Source organism: Phocoena phocoena, chromosome 3 (assembly GCF_963924675.1).
Source record: "Phocoena phocoena chromosome 3, mPhoPho1.1, whole genome shotgun sequence".
Lineage (NCBI taxonomy): Eukaryota > Metazoa > Chordata > Mammalia > Artiodactyla > Phocoenidae > Phocoena > Phocoena phocoena.
In genome coordinates this window covers 166,743,340-166,761,522 of record NC_089221.1, presented here as the reverse complement: position 1 = coordinate 166,761,522, position 18,183 = coordinate 166,743,340, and the positions used below count along the sequence as shown (strand labels likewise).

Sequence of the window (18,183 nt, the reverse complement as noted above, 5' to 3'; positions counted from 1 at the left end):
GGGTCAGTAGCATAGGGAAAGAGACTTGCACAAAAAATTAAAAGGAGGCGGGCTAGCTTTGGACATCTGGAGGAAACAGGTGGGAAGAGGGAGGATGCAGGAGCCAAATTTAGGCTTCTGGGTTCCTAGCTGTTCATCACCAAGGTAACTGCGTTGCTATGGCAACAGCAAAGGCAGCACAGCCTCTGCCAAGAACCTTCTCTGCTGCAGTTACCTCCATACAAACCAGACACTTCCGCATGGGGAGCTGCGGCCCTCCGGGTACGGCTTAGGAAGGCGGGAATTGCTGCTGCAGTAGCCAATCGGATGAGCTCTGCGGCGAAGGACGCAAAGGAGAGGTGAAGACTTCTTTGAAGCTCGGCAAAGGGCGTTGACAAGGAGGGCTCGTGTCCCTTTCTCACCACTTAGGGGCCGAGGAAAGGAGGGGGGCGGGGCCTGGGTGAGGCCGACCGGGGGCGGGGCCCAGGTAAAACCGTGTGGGGTCCCGCCCACCCCCGCTTCTGCTCAATAGGAAGCCAGAGAGCCCGTCCGGACAGTTGAGGTGTCCAATGAGTGTCGTCGCTAGACCCCGGTGCGGGGCGGGCCCAGCCAATCGGCAGCGGCGGTGGGCAGGCGCGGGCGGCAGAGGCGGTGCGGCGGAGGCGGAGCGGGTTCTGCGGCAGGAGGGAAGATGGCGGACGAGGAGAAGCTGCCCCCCGGCTGGGAGAAGCGCATGAGCCGCAGCTCAGGTGCCTTGGGGGTCGGGGCTGGGGCGGGGCCGCGAGGGCCCGCGGAAGCAGGGCTCGAGCTCGCCCCTCGGGCGCGGCGCCGCCCCTCGATTGCCGTGGGGTCTTGGCTCCTCCGCGTCGTCCCAGGGTGACGGCCCGGCTCACCCCGTGGGGACTGCGAGCCTGAGGAGTGGGGAACGCTGAGGAAACTGAGGCAAGAGGCGGGGCCGGAGATGCCCCTCGCACTGCCGGGGTGATAGGGGGACGGTGATCCCTCGGCACTCTCTCAGACGATGGCCCTGGCCCTGCCGATCTGACACCTTTCTTTCGGCCTAATGCACGTGACGTCCGGGGAGAAGGTCTTTGCACCCCGCTGGGCCCAGGGGGCACCCCTGGGGGAGGACACCCCAACCCCATGCTCAGGGCGGGGCCGCAGGGTTGCTCGGCCTCGGGTCCACAACCTCCTACTGCTAACATGCCTACTGCCATCCATACCTAATTCTGAGTTTGCGATATCCGCCCGGTGGTATTCTGCCTGAGAACATCACCCCGTGCTCCGGGACCCGATTTAAGGCTTTTCCCCCAATAATAATGTCAATAATAGGGCACGTTTATCTCAGTGCCAAGCTAGGTGTTTTCTTTCTCTGAATGGCTGCAATTCTGGAAGGTAGGTAGTTATTACTCCCATTTTGCAGGTCAGGAAACTGAGGCCAGAAAACTGAAGGAACTCGCTCAAGGTCATTCATTTCGGGGGGTGGGGGCTGGGTTAGAATCCAGTCAGTCTGACTCTACAGCCCTCTGCCCTTCTTACTGCAAACCACTGAGATACACTGAGGTCCAGTGTTTCACTCCGCTGGACCAGAGCTCACAGTAATCACAGTCGCAGTAAGAATTCCGATTTATTGAACTCCAGGAGCTCTGGTGAGCACTTTGCATACATCATCAACTCTCCACATTAACCCCATGAGGTTTGAAGTCCTTATTCTCTCACCTCACCCCCACTTTTCAGATGAGAAAACTGAGGTTCAGGGAGATGGAGCCCATTGCCAAGGTTTTAGAGGCAGTCAGTGGCTCAGCTGTCACCCGCCCTGCTGCAGCCCTGGCTGTGACCTGCAGCATAAAGCTGATGCTCTGCCCAATTCTGGGCCCCCACTCCCTCCATTTCTTCCCAGTGCAACCCTAACAGTGTTCCCCGTGGGTGACATCCATCCCTTCATATTGGTGGGCACAAGTCCTCCACATAACCCAGGCAAACTCTCTGCCCCTGGGATGACAGCCTATCTCTACTGGGTCCTACTTCAAGCTTATTGTTTGCGGCCCTCGCTCCATGCTCCTTAGTCTCTGGGTAGCATCTGGCCCCAGTAATGCTGGCCCCCAGTTCTGCAGCAGGGTACACTGGGTAGGGGAAAAGAGCAGAGCTTTTGTGTCTGACGCACATGGGTACAGTTCCTGCCTCCCCCATATGTGCCTGGAGCAGAGTAAACACCCGGGAAATTTTGCTTAGTTTTGTGGTCTATAAAATGGACATAATAGTTGCTACCACACTCCTAATGTGTGCCAGGTGCTATCCTAAGGACATTACAGATGTGAACTCATACAGCCCTTACAGCAACCCTTCAGGCAGGTATTGCCGTTATCTCCATTTTACAGGTGAGAAAACCGAGGCCCAGGGAAGGTTGATCAGACAGTGAGTGAGTGGCAGAGTGGCAGATTTGAACGGGCGGTCTGGCTGCTGAGTGCACGCTTGGAACCTTTCTTCCTCACCTGGGGTTATTTTTTTCCCCCTTGAAGTTATGAATAGCTGAAGTTATAACGTGGTCTTATTGCTTGTTTGGTGTCTGTCTGCCCCCACCTAGAATGTTAGCTCGCTAAGGCCTGGTGGCACTGGTGGACAGCAGTGGGTTGGCTGAATGGAGGCATCTCATTGGCCAGTCCCTTATCACAGCCTCACGGTGGTGTCCTCTGAGCAGGTCCCAGCTGAATTCCACTCCCCCCTCTTCCAGGCCGGGTGTACTACTTCAATCACATCACCAACGCCAGCCAGTGGGAGCGGCCGAGTGGCAATAGCACTGGCGGCGGCAAAAATGGACAAGGGGAGCCCGCCAGGGTCCGCTGCTCACACCTGCTGGTCAAGCACAGCCAGTCGCGGCGGCCTTCATCCTGGCGGCAGGAGAAGATCACCCGGACCAAGGAGGAGGCTCTGGAGCTGATCAATGGTGAGCAGAGGTGGAGACAGGGTCTGGGGGCGGCGGGGGGCAGGTCCCTCTCCCCAGGGACCAGACTGGGCCTTGTAGAAATCATGCCAGACTCTCTACCCCAGCTTGCTCAGCTGTCAGCTGTGGCCTTGACAGACCTGGAAGTGCCTCAAGCCTGCCTCTCACGGCTGCCTCTCCTTTTTCTCTCCAGCTGGTATTTGAGGGTGAGCCAGGGTAGGGGTGGAGGAACCAACCTTGGGGCTGGCAGACCTGGGTTCAGACGGTAGCCATGCCACTATAAGCTCCTTGACTTTGGGACATTCACGTTGCTTCCTTGAGACTCAGTTTTCACCTCTGTAAAATGGGCATCATCATATACCTGCCTCCAAGGGCCATCGTGAAAGCTCAGTGAGATGAGAAAGTGCGTGGGACACAGTGGGTCCTCATTCAGTGGGAGCTATCCTTGAGAGTAGTATCATCAAGCAGGGTCCTGGGGCACATGTATGGATGGGTCAGGAGGCAGGTTGGAAAGGTAGAGTCGGTGAATTAACTCTGCCCTGAAGGAGGAGGCTGTTCCTTGTTCTGTTCTGTGTTTCCTCCACAGTCTAGAGCAGCAGTCGATAGGCAAACTTTTTCTGAAAAGGCCAGATGGTAAATATTTTAGGTTTTGCGGGCCATACAGTCTCTGTCAGCTCTGCTTGGTAACTCCATAGCAGCCATAGATGATATGTAAACAGATGGGTGCGGCTGTGTGCCAATAAAACTTTATTTACAAAAACAGCAGGATTTGACCCGTGGGACATAGTTTGCAGCACCCTGGTCTAGAGCTGTCCAGTGTGGCCACCACCACCTACATGTGGTTATTTCCATTTAAATTAATTAAATTTGAGTCATATTAAAGATTGGGTCCTCAGTCACACTGGGCACACTGTTCAGTAGCCACATGTGGCTAGTGGCTGCCATCTCGGACAGCACAGATAGAGAATGTTTCCATCCTCGCAGGAAGTTCTGTTGGACAGTGCTGGTCTGGATCACACGTGTGGTTTCATCATCCACTCAGCCTCTCTCACCAGAGATCCCAGACCCCTCCTGGGCCCTCCAACCCCACATAACCCGTCTCTCTCCCATGCCCAAATAGCCTGAGTGCCCATCCAGCTCTGCCAGGTCCTGGCTGTGTGACCTTGAGCATGTTACTTAACACCTCAGAGCCTCAATCTTTTCACTTGTAAAATTAGAGTTATGATAATAGGACCCACTGCATAGGGTACTTGAGAAGACTCTGACCTAATGCAGTAAAGCATGAATAACAGCCTTGGCATCTAGTAAATGTTCTGTAATTGCTGGTGGCTATTATGATGGTTGTTATTAGCACAGCCCTGGCATAATCAGTCCATATTGGCTGTTGTTTTGCTATGACATCACTGGTCTGGTACTTGGCCAGTGGGATTTTATTTTATTTTATTTATTTATTTATTTATTTCTTTATCTCTGGTTGTGTTGGGTCTTCGTTGCTGCACGCGGGCTTTCTCTAGTTGCAGCGAGCGGAGGCTACTCTTCATTGCGGCGCGCAGGCTTCTCATTGTGGTGGCTTCTCATTGTGGTGGCTTCTCTTGTTGCGGAGCACAGGCTCTAGGTGCACGGGCTTCAGTAGTTGTGGCACACGGGCTCAGTAGTTGTGGCGCACGGGCTTAGTTGCTCTGTGGCATGTGGGATCTTCCCGGACCAGGGATCAAACCCGTGTCCCCTGCGTTGGCAGGTGGATTCTTAACCACTGCGCCACCAGGAAAGTCCCTGGCCTGTGGGATATCACTTAAACACACCTCTGCCCACACCTACACCCCCCATACAGTGTCTGGCACCTGATAAATGGCACCTCTTAGCCTCCTACCTCCCAGCCTTGTAGAGCAGAGCCAAGTTCTTGCACAGAATCTTGAAGGCAAATTCAAAGAGCTCACCTCCTGAGCTCCGTGAGGGCAGGGACTGGATCTGTCTCTTTCCCCACTGTATTCCTGCCACCCAACACAAAGCCTGGCCCACGGCATTGCTCGCAGCCTGGTTTCCTGAATCAGGAGGAAGCGAGAAGGATCCCTGGCAGAGGAAGCGGCAGAAATGAAGGCCTGTGGCTGGGCTGTAGGTAGGACTCAGGGGAAGGCTGTGCAGGGGACTGAAGAGGGATGAGACCCCCTCAAGGGCAGGTCCCAGCCAGTTGGAGGACAGCCCAGAGTGAGGCCAAGACTTTGGGTCCTTTCCCAGAGACCGCAGGAAACACATGGCCACGTGTGACTGGGAGGGGGGCCCTGTGGCGCTGGCTTTTAGGAAAGAGCCGTGTGGCTGGAGGGTGACGGACCAAGAAAGCCAGAAGGCCCAGGCTGGCTGGACCAGCGGTGAGCTGTGAGCAATGAGCGGGGTCTGGCGGCCCCAGGGGAAGAGGACGTGGCAGGAAACCCGGAGGAATCACGAGATGACCTCTTGGGTCCTCCTAGCTCCTAGAGGGGTCCCTGTTCTGAGGCTTCCGAACCACATGAGAGTGAGCGAGAGGTGATGGGCACTTGGAGGTTGAGCAGAGGAGGTGCCGTCACTGGGGGTTGGGAAGAGGCACAGTCTGGGGAGGGACTCACTAAATCTGAGGGTCTGAGGAAGAGACGTTGGCAAGGCAACCGTGAGAGGACCTGGATTCAGCAGAGCAGCAGGCCGGAGACAGAAGCCCTTGCGACAGTCCTGGCCAGAGATGGCAGGTGGACGTGGGGATATCTGAGCATCACGTGGAAGGAAAGCTGTTGGGCCCTGGGGACTGCCTGGGCATGGCAGGTGAGGATTCCCCCCAGCCCATCTCTAGAATGGACAGGGATGTGTCTGGTGGGGCTCACACTGCAGTGGGAGCCTGGGGGTGCTGAGGTCAGCCTGGGTCTTGGGAAGGGGTATCTGGGGGTGTGCCCAGTAAGCAGCTGGGCCCTGGGGCCTAGCCTTAAGTCAGTGCACACTCGGCAGTGTTAGCAGGGGTCCGACATGCCTGCCTGTGCCAGAGGGCCTGGTGGAAGCTGTGGGAGGAATTTCAACTAGAAACACGGTGACTTGAACTTGGGGCAGGTAGGAAGCAGGTAGAGTAGATTCTAGAGACATTTAGGAGGCAGAATCGGGAGGATGGGGTGATGGATTAGAGGGGCAGGCGTGGGGTAAGGTCAGAACCAGCGTGGCCCAGCCCTGGAGTCACACAGAGATGGATCTGGTGCCAGCGGTGTAGCTTCAAGCAAGTGCCTTTACTCTCAGAGCCTCAGTTGCCTCATCTGTAGGATGGGGACAGGGTGGCCATGAAGATCCAGGGGCCAGCCAGCAGCTGAATGCTCAGCAGAGCGAGGGGCTCAGTGTCGGACGCTTCCTGTCTACACAGCAGAGCCTCGACCCCAGGCATTTAGGAGTGTGCGGTGGGCACCATGGTCTGGACAAGGCTTCCGCCTACCAAGAGCTCCCTGCTGCTTCCCCATGGCCCACGGGTGGAGCTCTGGGCCAGGACGTGGGAGGCCTGGTGGGTTTAGCGTGCAGACCCTCCAGTGACCTCAGCCTGAGGCAGGCCCCCTCGAGGGTCATTACGAGGGAGCAGTGAGATGGCCCGGGCCATGGTGCACTCGGTAACCAAACACTCGTGGGGCGCATCGGCAGGCTTCGGGCGCCTGGGCTTGGTTTTCTCTTTCGTGAAAGTGGATGTTGCCCCCCCTCCCCTGTTCTCGTCATGGGCTTGTTCGGGTGATGGAGAGACCGGGATCCGGGCGGCACGCTCTGCAGCTGGCAGCCTGGGTCTGTCAGTTCGCTCTTAGGTCCTGTGCTCCCCACAGTTGCCCCGAGGGGACAGGCTGCCGGCAGTGTGTCCACATTTTCTGCTGAGGCTCCTTTTCCCAGTGCTGGCTCCTCTGCAGCTGCTGGGCTGCGGCCACAGGCTTGTCAGGGATCTGGGGACCGGCTGCCTGTCATTGCCCGTGTCCTTGTGTAAGGAAGCCAGGCCATGGAGAAGCCCTCCCTGCCTACTCCCATCCCTCCATCCCCACATGCCCAGGGCCTGAGGGTCCCAGGGAGGCCCTGATGTGAGCAGCAGTCCCCCTACATGTAACTGTGCCCAGGGCCTGAGGGTCGGTGAGCACCTTCGGCCCAGTGTCCCCACCCAAGGTGGGTGGCTCCCTTCTAGCCTGCTGGTTTCAGGCTGGGTCTCTGGCCTCTCTAGGCACCCCCTGCTGGGATCTGGGCCTTGAAGGAAGGCAGACCTAATCCTGTCACCTTTTTCCCTGTCCAGGCCCCTTCCCTAGTTTGTCTCTAAACTGTTTTATTTTTTCTGGCCGCGCTGTGCAGCATGTGGGATCTTAGTTCTCCGACCAGGGGTAGAACCCTCGCGCCCTGCATGGGAAGCGCAGAGTCTTAACCACTGAACCTCCAGGGAGGTCCCGTCTAAACCTGTTTAGAGTCAGAGACCAGTCCATTTGTTTACTCACTTTCCCTGAGATAATTATGGTACAGCTCAGGCTGCTATGACAATACCATAGGCTGGGGGCTTAGACACAGACATTTATCTCTCACAGTTCTGGAGGCTGGAAGTCCAAGATCAAGGTGTCGACAGATTTGTTTTCTTCTGAGGCCTCTCTCCTCGGCTTGCAGACGGCCACCTTTTGTGTGCTCACAAGGCCTTACCTCAGTGCATGCAGTGGGGAAAGAGAGAGAGAGCTTTTTGGTGTCTCTTCTTAAAAGGACACTAATCCTGTCAGATCAGGACCCCTCCCTTATGACTCAACCTTAATTACTTCAGCAAAGGCCCTATGTCCAAATATCACATTGGAGGGTTAGGGTTTCAATATATAAATTCTGGAGGGACATAAACATTCAACCCGTATTATTTATGGACTGACAGCTAGTAATTGTCAGGGGCTCACTCTGCACCAGGCACTGTTCTGGCAGTAATTCCTTTACCCTTCACAGCAGCCCTCCAAGGTCAGAGCTGGTAATTAGCCCATTTTACAGACCAGGCAAGTGAAGCTCCAAGAGACGAAGTCATGTACCAGGTTGCAGAGCTCAGGATCGGTAGAGCTGGGATCCGAACACAGTAGTTGGGGTCCACAATCTACCCTGCTCTGCCTCAGCTGCCCCGTTGGGTGAGGGTTAGATGGACACTGTCTGGGTAGGGGGTGTTGCCAGTCAGGTGAGGCAGGGCATTGCTGAGAACAGCCCAGGGTGTCTGGTTTGTACTTCCTTTCTTGCCTCCTCTGTAGCATTTGAGCCTGAGGTTCACAGAAAAAAGGCATGAGATTCCAGCATTTCCATCTACAGAACCCAGTGGTGGATCCCTCTCTCTCCTTCCCCATGACCTGTTTCTGTCTCATTTATTCACGAATTCCTTCAACATTAGTGAACACCTGTTCAGTGCACAGCACGGAGAGCTGGGGACACAGCAGTGAGCAAGGCCGACCTGGTCCCTGTCCTCCCCGTGTGAGGCGGCAACAGACGCACAAACAGGAAAGGGGTAAATGCAGGGCCCAGGGAGGCACCTCGCCTAATGAGGCCTTAGGGAGACTCCTGGGTGAGACCAGAGGACAGCAGATGAGCTTCGGGTGGGAAGAGACGATTAAACAAAGGTTAAGCAAAGGCTGAGAGGTGGGGCTGTGGGGGGGGGGCAAGACTGGGCGGGACACCATGGGGGGTGTAAGACTGAGCTGAGGGGACACAGGGGGTTCTGAATGTAGCCTTGCATCTTGACTTGTGGCCAGACCCCTGAAGGTCAGCTTTTGAAAGGGAAGCTCAGGAAGGAAGCGTTGTTTCTTTAAACAAAATCATTTCAGACTCCCATGCAAGCAGAATATTTTCTGAGAGAGTTGGCTGGTCAGAGGAAGATTTGGGTGCTATGAACTATGGGGGACATGGGAATTCTTTGGCATTCCAGTGGTTAGGACTCCGCTTTCACTGCCAAGGGCCCAGTGAACTAAGATCCCACAAGCCACGCGGCTGGCCAAATAAACCCCCAAAAAACAAACAAACAGGGCTTCCCTGGTGGCGCAGTGGTCGAGAGTCCGCCTGCCGACGCAGGGGACACGGGTTCGTGCCCCGGTCCGGGAAGATCCCACATGCCGCGGAGCGGCTGGGCCCGTGAGCTATGGCCGCTGAGCCTGCGTGTCCGGAGCCGGTGCTCCGCAACAGGAGAGGCCACAACAGTGAGAGTCCCGCGTACTGCAAAAAAAACCAAAACAAAACAAATTATGGGGGGGCAAAAGTTTGGCTTTTATACTGCTTTTAGGCTGTTGCTTGCACACATGCATTGTGTGCACACCTTGGCCAGGCCACCTAGTCTCGGGGGTTCCCTGCCACTGTGCCCACAGCTCCAGCTGCTGGAGGATGCAGCAGGGGGGTGCTTGTACAGGGCTCAGGGCTGGGCCCGACTCCCCAAGTGCTGGGCATGTGCAGCAGTGCCCGCCAAGGTACCTGGAGGCGGGCAGGTGCACTGGGGAGCACTGTGCACTCAGGATTCCCTGGCTGGTGTTACTGAGGTCCGGACAGAAGAGAGAGGAGATATCCTGGTGCTGCCTGGGTGAGGCTGAGGACACAACCAGAATCCAGGGAGAGGAGGAGGTAGAGGAGGGGTATCCTAGTGACATCCGGTTCAGATCGCAGTCACCCGTGAATGCGTCTGGCACAGGGGGATCACCTACCTGGCAGCCCCAGGGCGGTGTGGAGAGCACAGCAGAGCATTACGGCAGAAGCCACTGCAGCATGCGTGCAGTCCACAGAGGGTGGGGATTGTGTCGCATCCGACGGAGAGCCTGCCTGACCAGGCGGCGCGTCACGGTGACGGCCAGCGCAGACTGCGAGGTGCGGGCGAGGAGGACCAGGGATGGGCAGGTCAGAGAGAAGTAGGGGCAGCCTCATCACCGGCTGGCACCGCCCACACGGAGGAGGGAACAGGATGGTGACAGCAAGTGCCATTTGTCAAGGCGTCTGTCTGTGCCGGGCACTGTGGCCTGCCGGCAAATGGCTGACAGTTGAGGCTCAGAAGCAAAGGGACGGTCAGGACAGAGCGAGAGTGACAGGGACACGGGGGAGGCAGGGGTTATCGGGACAGCCGTGGAAGCAGCCGAGCAGATCAGATGCCAGGACACGCAGTTGCTGCTGTGACATGCAGTGAGACGGGGGTGGGCGGGGAGTGATAGGTGTGCTGTCACCGTCGTTCCAGGGAGATAGATGGATACCAGTGATGTTGAGGTCAGACAGGAGTCGGAGACCCATGGGCCGAGGTGGAGTTTGCACCAGCCGCTCATGAGGCAGATGGCCTGGCTGCATGTCTGGGCCTCAGAGCACCAGGTAGATTAATCCGCGGTGTCACTGTGGTGCTCAGACAGGTACCAGGCGTGTCACAGCCTCGTTTAGGTCAGACGGGAGCAACACGTAGAGGTGTCACCGTGGAGTTCAGAAACCCACCGGTGGGTGTGACAGGGTGCCTCTCACATCCAGCGTGGGCTGGTGTCCCGTCGCTAAGCTGGGGGTGGTACGTGGTCCCAGGTCCCCCCAGGGGCCTCAGGGATAATGCCCCCCAGGAGAGTGGCTGTCAGGGAAGCCACGTAGGCCTAGCTCGAGGCAAGGGGCTGTCCGGTGGTGGTCTGGGGAGGACAGGATAGGTTCTTATTCCAAAGGCTCCTGCCTGGACTCAGGAGAGTGGCTGGCGGCCCTTTCCTAACAACCCCACCCCCACCCCCCCACCCCCCACCCCCACCCCCTCACACCCCCCCACCCCCCCCACCCCCCCACCCCCACCCCCCACCCCCTCACACCCCCCCACCCCCCACACCCCACACCCCCCCACCCCCCACCCCCCACACCCCCCCCCACCCTCCCCCACCCCCCACCCCCGCACACGCAGGGTCTGGGAGAGTCACACAGGTCCTCCGTGCTGCCACTTGGCGCCCTCTGCTGGGAGCCCTCCGCCTCACTCACCCTTTTCCTTCCCTCCCATCAGCCCGGCCTCCCTGTCCCTCCGGGGAGAATCGGTACCCAATGGGGACAGTTTGGGCTGCACAGAGGGTGAATCTGGTGCACTACCAACACACCCTGCTGTCTCTGGGGCGCAGTCTGTGGGAATGACGCGTGTCCCTTCCCGAGCCCCGGCTAGGCCGCCGCTGGGTCTCTTCACGATGCCCCAGTAAGCGGCCCTGGCCTTCCTCACACTTCGGACAGATGAGACAGCTGAGGACCCAGCCGTCTCCTGTGGCAGAGTTGGGCTGGCGCCCTGGCCTCCTGCCTTTCTCCTAGAAGCCTCTAGAAACTCTCCGCTGGGGCTTCCACCACTGCCCTGGGGCTCTTGGGGGACCCCTGGTCCCAGTGTCCCTTTGTAACTTCTGTCCTGTCTTCTGCTGTCCTCCCCAGAAGGGCCTGGGGGGTAGATTTTCTCAGAGTGTGTGTGAGGGTAGGAAGAGGCCATGCTCTGTTCACTGTATGTTGCTGAGCGCGTGTGTGGTGGGGAGTGACACAGAGGGCGGTATTGGGATGGGACGTGAGACCAGCTGGCTGTTGCGGTCACCACAGGGTCACGGTGTGCATGCACGTGAAGGGCACTTTCCGAGTGGAGTGCCGCCCTCCCTGGAGCCCTCTGCCCCGCCCCACCCCTGACGGGGAGGTCTTCCTGTGTGTCCCCCTCGCAGGCTACATCCAGAAGATTAAGTCGGGAGAAGAGGACTTTGAATCTCTGGCCTCACAGTTCAGCGACTGCAGCTCCGCCAAGGCCAGGGGAGACCTGGGTGCCTTCAGCAGAGGTGCGCGAGGAATGGGCACCACCAAACCCCGGCAGGACCCTCTGACCCACCAGCGCCCGCCCAGCCCACCACCTAGAGATCGGGAGGGGTAACGCCTGGCTCATGGGCCTTTGGAGTCCACCAGGTGGCAGCAAAGTCCCTCCCTCAGGCTTCAGAGGCCGCCCTGCTGGGGGTCGTGGCCGCAGAGCCTTCTCCCCAGTGACATTCTCTCTTGCGGTGGGGAGTCCATCCGTGTGTCTCTCTGCTCAGTTGTCCCCATCACGGGCCCACCAAGGTGGGTACTTGCTGCCATTTTCCTCTCCTCCTGTTGGAGGTGTAAGGCTGGGGCCCCTTAGAGCCCCAGGGCATGTCCCCCAGCATCCCCTGCCCCGCCCTCATGGGTGGGGAAACCAGGGGTGAGGGGAGGAGGGGGTCAGACCAGCAACCCCGAGTTCAGGCATCTCCAGCTGGGGCTGTGGAAAGGGAGGAGCGGAGGGAACCAGGCCTCCGCCTCCTTCCCACTCCATCCCTGGGGTCTACAGAGCATCGGGGAGGGGCCAAGGATGGGGCGAGGGGTGTCGGGGAGCCAGCAAGGGTCTGTGGACCGCCTGCCCGCCCCAGGAGGCAAGGGAGACAGACAGTGTGGCAGGGGCTGGGGACCGGCACAGGGAGACCAGTTCATCCCTAGAACGCGTCTCTACGTGCGCGGCAGAGACCGCAGCTCTGCCCTCATCCCTCACTTGCTGTCCTCAGCCTTCCCGGGGCCTCCCTAATTGCCCTGCCACCCTCAGCTGGGCCCCACTCGCCACTGTGACCGGGCCCTAAAGCACGTGACGGATGAGTCCAAATGAGCGCCCGGGGGTGCAGGCGGGAGCCCCATCTGCCTGCCCTGCCTGGTCCTGGCCTGCAGCCCGGGTCTTGACCCCCCACCTGCCATCCCTCATGCTTCCTTCCCCAGGTCAGATGCAGAAGCCGTTTGAAGATGCCTCCTTTGCACTGCGGACAGGGGAGATGAGCGGGCCCGTGTTCACGGATTCCGGCATCCACATCATCCTGCGCACGGAGTGAGGGGTTGTGGACGGCCCAGGCCCGCCGCACACACGCCCCGCCCCCGCCCCCGCCCGGGTGGGTGCGGGACTCCGCTCCCTGCTGCCGCTGACCGGCGGGCACCCCTCCCTGCTCGTGTCACACAGTATTTATTGATCCCAAAATGGCTGGGAGGGGGGCTCTTCACCACCGGGGGCTCCCTGCCAGACTCCCCTCCCCTTTAGGAATTGACTTCAGAAGGGTGCAGGGTGGAGGGGCTCGCCGGGCTTCCACATCCAAGGGCTGGGGGTGACCTGTCCCAAAGAGAAGGCCTGGTTAGCTGAGCCGCCCCCTGTGTACCCCCAGGTCCAGGAGTGGGGGGGGGGCGGGCAGGGCCTTGAGTTATTTCTGATTTTGCCACTTCCCTCTATTCAGTTGCAAAAAGCAAGCGCTCCGCCTGGGGCCCAGGCTGCCTGCTGCTTGGGGGCCCTCTCTAAGCAGCAGTGCAGCACCTTCCCCAGCCTCCATTAAACCTGGAACCAGTGTTCTGCTGTCCCTGTCTCTCATTTCCTCCCTGCGGAGGTGAGTGGGGCTCGGTTGGGGGAGCGATCATCTCCCACCATCCCTGGCGTCCAGGTGTCCAGGCCGCCTTTCCTCCCTGAGCAGCCTCTCCTCTTCCTGGGCTTGGGGGCATGCTAGCGGCAGCCGGACTCTCGGGGAATTGGAGCATTGCTCAGCGCCAGCGCTCCTCACACTCGGGTGTTCAAGGGCCCTGACCCCCCAGCTCTGGATTCAGCAGGTCGGGTGGAGCAGGGCATCCTCGGGGAGCCAGATTGAAGCCCCCGTGCCCTGGGTGCTCTCGCCGCCCCCCTCCCACCAACTCCCTCCACGCACATGGGCCACTTGAGTTAGAATGAACTACGCCTAGCACCCTGAGGCCCGCTTCCCTGTCACCACAAGCGCTCTGGAAGATTGTGCTTGGGTCCTGCGGCCTCTGCAGGCGCCGTTACCATGGCAGCAGGGGGCCAGGCGGGTGGGGGGGTCCTGCCAGGCGCCTCTGAGAGCAGGGATCCTGCCCCGCCCTCTGGGGGAGGGGCCTCCGTGGAGCAGAGGGAATCGCTGTGGCGGGTGGGGGTGGGGGTGGGGGTGGGGCGGACTCTTCCTCCTCTTCAGATTGGGGGCTGGGGTGCGGCCCACCTCTTGCGCATCACCTCCTCGTAGCTGCCCTGGGGCCAGGGCCTGGGCTGGGGGCTCAGGTCAGTCAGGAGGTTTGCGGCGCTGCTGAGAGGCGGTTAGGCCTGGTCTGCCCGCCTGCTTCACGGGGACCAGCCCGGGGCGGGGACGGGGGGCAGGTGGTGGGCTAGCGGGGCTTGGGCACCTGAGGAAAATAAAGCCCTTCCTGGCCTGACACCAGGGAACACCCCGCCCCCCACCCCCCGTCCCCGACGAAGCTGAGTCTCTGATAAAAGCCCCGAGTCTCAAACAGCCAGCTGGGCCGACTCCCATCTGGCCAGCTCCTGGAGCCATCGCTCTCTGCCTACCGCCTGCCAGAGCGTTTGTCATTAGGAGGGTTTAATGAATTTCCTCTCAGCTCTGGTGGGCTGGGGAGAGCCTGATGGTTGGCTGCGCCTCCAGGCAGAATCCTCTCCCACCACCCGTGGAGGCCACAAGGCAGGCAGCAGCCCTGCTGTCTGCGCCACCCGTTCTGTGGTGTCGGGGGAGCCACTGCACCCCTCCAGGTCCAAAGGAGCCTCTGGGAAGGATCGGAAATGAGTACTTGGGGGCGGAAGGGTTTTCAGGGTCCTGCTCCAAGGCACCACCTGAGGGTGGGCCTGTGCCTCGCTCTCAGCACCAAAGGCCTGGGGAAGGTCTCCCTGGGCTCCCAGGCATCTGAGATGCTGCCGGGAGGGTGCGGGATGTGTGTGTGTGTGTGTGTGTGTGTGTGTGGGTGCGTGCGGGCGCCCAAGCCTGCATGTGCCCGTGTGACTAGTTGGCCTTAGGTGTGTGTCTGTCCTGTGTGACCCGGGGGTCTGCCCGTCTGGGCGTGACCACCTGCCTCCATGGACCTCCCTCTTCCTTTGTCTAGCTGTGCAGCGGCCAAAACCCAACACAAAAGAACGTTGCTCTTTGGTAAACATGCCCCCAGAGCCCACTCAGCACGCGTGATTCACGAGCTGTGGCTTGTGCCACCTGCTCCACACCCCTCCTGCCCAGAAGTGAGGCCCTAAATCCCAGGCCTTCAGCGTGGTGAGAGTATACTCTTTGTCACTGGTCTGGCACCTCCCGGCCCAAACTCGACCCAGGGGGCTGGTTTCCACTCTTCTGCCGTTTTCACCAGCTCAGGCTTCTGTGGCCACAGAGCAGGGCTAGAGCCAGTTACTTCAACTCGGGGTAACATGGATACTGCCACAGGATGGGCTACAAAGCTTCCCCGATGTAGACAGACACACCTCCACAAAAGGGGAAGCAGTAGGCAGCCTAGGACACACGCAGATGACTTGCAACCCTCGCCTGGGTCGAGGGGCAGGGGGTTAATTACTCCTTGCCTACCTTGGTTGGAACAAAAGCCACCAACCCCAAAGTATAAGGAGGGCTGGGCCTGCCTCTCTGTGTGTTTGTGAAAGAGAGAAGGGGCGCCTGTGGGCATCTGTCTGATGCCCAATACAAATTGGAGGGATGGGGTGCAGATGTTCAGGTGCCCTCGCCCTGTGCCTGGTTTTTGTTCGTGTGTTTGTTTTTTAAAAGCAGGTACAGAGCGAAGTGCCTCTCAAGGTGCTTATCCAGGAATCGGTTCTCTTCAATGTCGAACTTGTTAATTTAAATGGAAATTAATTGCTTTTCTTGAAGATTTCTTTAAAAAATTGGTTTTAAATGAGTGCATTAGGCAGTCGCATTTATTATTCATTGGTTTCGTCGGCAGTACGGCCCCAGTGTCCCGAGTTCCCGGAGATGCCATCACGGAGCGGAGATGATTTAATCAGGCCATTAATTAGAGACTGGGAGACAGGGAGGGAGGGTTCCTCCCAGAGGAGCAAGCTTGGCCTCTGTGGCCTCAGCAGGGGCGGGGGGGGGGAGGGGGGGGTGTTGTCTGGGCCTGTGGGCTGTTTGCACAATGTTTCTGCTGGAGATTTCAGGGGGGTCCGTGTGTTGGGGCGTACACGGGGGTGGGGAGTGGTCAGCACTACCTTTGTTCCCGGCCACAGCTTCAGAGGCGACTGTCTCCCCCATCTCCTTGCAGTCTGTCACCCAGGCTACCAAAGATCTGGCTAAAATAAAGCCTTCATTTTGTTTTTCCCCTTCTATGACCCCCTCCCACCCCACTTTAGTCACACTGCCGAGGTTCCTGAGGACTTGGCCTTTGCTTACTTCAGTCTCTTCCCCACGCTCTCACACACCCCCTTCCCTTCCTGTCTCTGATACTTGCTAACTTTGCCCGTCCTTCCCCTCCAGGAGCTCCAGTCCCCATGAAGGTCCCCACGTAGGTCCCCACGTCAGGGACTATCCCTGCCCAAGCCCGGGCACGGGGCGTGGGTGTGTCCAGCGGAAGGGCCCCCATGCACTTTCAGACTTGCTATCTTTTTTTTAATCAGCTAACTCAGAACAGGTGCAACTCATACAAAATGATTTTGATGTTACAAAGAAAAAAGCGAAGAAAAAGGAAAAATTCTGTGTGCTACCCTCTCATACCCATATTCTTAAAAGCAGCCAAATTGTTAAAAACCCATTTTAAAAGTTGCCAGATGGGTTAGTGATGCACCTGTGTGATCAGTGAGTGAAAAAAAAAACCAAAAAACAAAACAGTGACAAAGAATATTCATTTGAGGCCAGTCTTCATCGTTGTGATAGAGTTCTTGGTTATCTGGATCATGTTGTTTGAAACAAGTTTGGATTGGGTATCCTCTCCTCTCTTCCCAAAGGGCTCTGCCAGGGCCCTCACCCACCCACCCTCCAGGCTGGGCTTACCTGCCCCTGTTCACAAAGCTTGTGGCCTGGGACAAGAGGACCCAGCTGGGGTGGGCCTCCAGGCTCACCCTCCACCTGGCCTCTTCTGCCCCTTCCAGACACACAGAGCCGCTGAAGCATCAAATGTCAAAGGTCCCGTTTATTCCAGCAACCCGGAAAGAAAAGGTGTAAATAAAATAAGAAACATCCATGCACTCAACTCCTTGGGTCGGGAGGAGGGGACGTGAAGCCAGGAAGAGGAGGACTGAGTGGGACGCAAAGAGGGAAGGGAGGGAGGGAGAGAGACAGGCAGAGATAGCTGGAGAGTCACATCGATCAAAAGATAGAGAGGCCTCAATAAAAAGAAAGCAAAGTATCAAAATCAGAGATCAATAAAGAAGAGACAATACTGAGAAAACGCACTGACAAATAACAGAAGCAGAGAATGAAAGCTGGGCGCAAAGGTGGAGGGAGAAAAAACAGTACAGGAGGGGAGAGGGAGAGAGAGAGAGAGAGAGGGCAGGACAGAGACAGAAAGATAAATTTGCAAGGACACAGGCGGAGTAGAAAGGGCTCCCGTGGCCCTCGTGTGGCTGTGTGAGCGACGACGCGACGGCAGCCCCTAGGGGCCCCCAGCGGTGCTGATGACGTGGAAGAGGGTGACATTGTAGAGCACCTGGTGGCCATTGTTCCAGGTGTAGAGGGCCCGCTCGCGGGGGTTGTAATCCAGCATGGAGATGTGGGAGTACTGGTTGTGGAAGGGCACGTCTGTGTACTCGTAGCTGGACGTGTTGGTGAAGTAGGCGAAGTAGACCTTGGCCCCGGCCAGGTGGGAGTTGGTCACGTAGAGCACGCCACAGATCATGAAGGCCTCGCCGGCGCTGCGCTTGGGGTAGCCGGTGTCCCAGGACCGCACGACCTCGAGGGTGTGCGGGTCCAGCCGGCTGACCACGATGTTGCCTGCGTTCTGGTTGGTGGTGTACACGGCCCAGAGCCCACTCTCGTCCACCATGAAGTCCATGTCCGAGAAGCCACCCCAGGAGTAGGGGAAGGTGTTATTGTAGCCGGCCCCAGGGAGGCTCCTCTGTACCAGCACAGAACGCGAGCGGAAGTGGTACTTGACCACCACGTTGCTCTGGTACTTGTTGTAGAACAGGGAGCCATTGTACACCACGTGGCCCGTGCCTGCCCACGGCTGGGGCAGCAGGTGTTGGATAAAGTTCTGGCCTTTGATGAAGTCTCCCAGAGTGCGGAACTCCAGGACCCGCCGGCCCTTGTAATAGCCATCCATGTACCAGACCTACAAGAGAGCCGCTGGTCACTGGTGGACCACCACCAATGACCCAAAGGTCCCAGCAGCCACTCAGGAATCATATGGTCATTAGGGATCAACAGTCACTAAGTGGTCATTACTCAGTCATGGGATGTCCAGTGACCTTTCATGACCGGGCATCATCCCAGTGACTGGGATCACTCGGTCAGGGAGTGCTACCGGTCTCAGACACTCAGAGGACAGTGCTCGATCCCCAAGAATCGGGGAAATTGCAGTCCCTGGTGACT

The 18,183-nt window shown here is 58.3% G+C and overlaps 2 protein-coding genes across 3 annotated transcripts in view; one reads left to right on the top strand and one right to left on the bottom strand.

Annotated features, from left to right (window-relative positions):
- Nucleotides 1-621: 621 nt before the first annotated feature.
- PIN1 (peptidylprolyl cis/trans isomerase, NIMA-interacting 1) lies at nucleotides 622-13,223 on the top strand. Its single transcript, XM_065874793.1, has 4 exons — nucleotides 622-728; nucleotides 2,711-2,923; nucleotides 11,566-11,676; nucleotides 12,614-13,223. The coding sequence occupies exons 1-4, from the start codon at nucleotides 671-673 to the stop codon at nucleotides 12,721-12,723; spliced, it is 492 nt and encodes a 163-aa protein (XP_065730865.1). The 5' UTR covers nucleotides 622-670; the 3' UTR covers nucleotides 12,724-13,223.
- A 3,540-nt stretch (nucleotides 13,224-16,763) lies between these two features.
- OLFM2 (olfactomedin 2) overlaps nucleotides 16,764-18,183 on the bottom strand; it is a 62,260-nt gene continuing 60,840 nt past the window's right edge. The window contains exon 6 of one of the 2 annotated variants that reach the window (XM_065874041.1): nucleotides 16,764-17,923. In XM_065874041.1, the coding sequence (XP_065730113.1) occupies nucleotides 17,246-17,923 (678 nt within the window). In that variant the 3' untranslated portion in view covers nucleotides 16,764-17,245. The remainder of the gene's footprint in view (nucleotides 17,924-18,183) is intronic. The other variant, XM_065874040.1, reaches the window with a different exon arrangement.

What these genes read in the sequence shown, in the direction of transcription:
- PIN1 (XM_065874793.1), top strand. Translation starts at nt 671, where the DNA reads ATGGCGGACGAGGAGAAGCTGCCCCCCGGCTGGGAGAAGCGCATGAGC. An exon ending in GCGCATGAGCCGCAGCTCAG is followed by an intron (nt 729 to 2,710) that starts GTGCCTTGGGGG and finishes CCCCTCTTCCAG; the next exon opens with GCCGGGTGTACTACTTCAAT. An exon ending in CCTGGGTGCCTTCAGCAGAG is followed by an intron (nt 11,677 to 12,613) that starts GTGCGCGAGGAA and finishes TTCCTTCCCCAG; the next exon opens with GTCAGATGCAGAAGCCGTTT.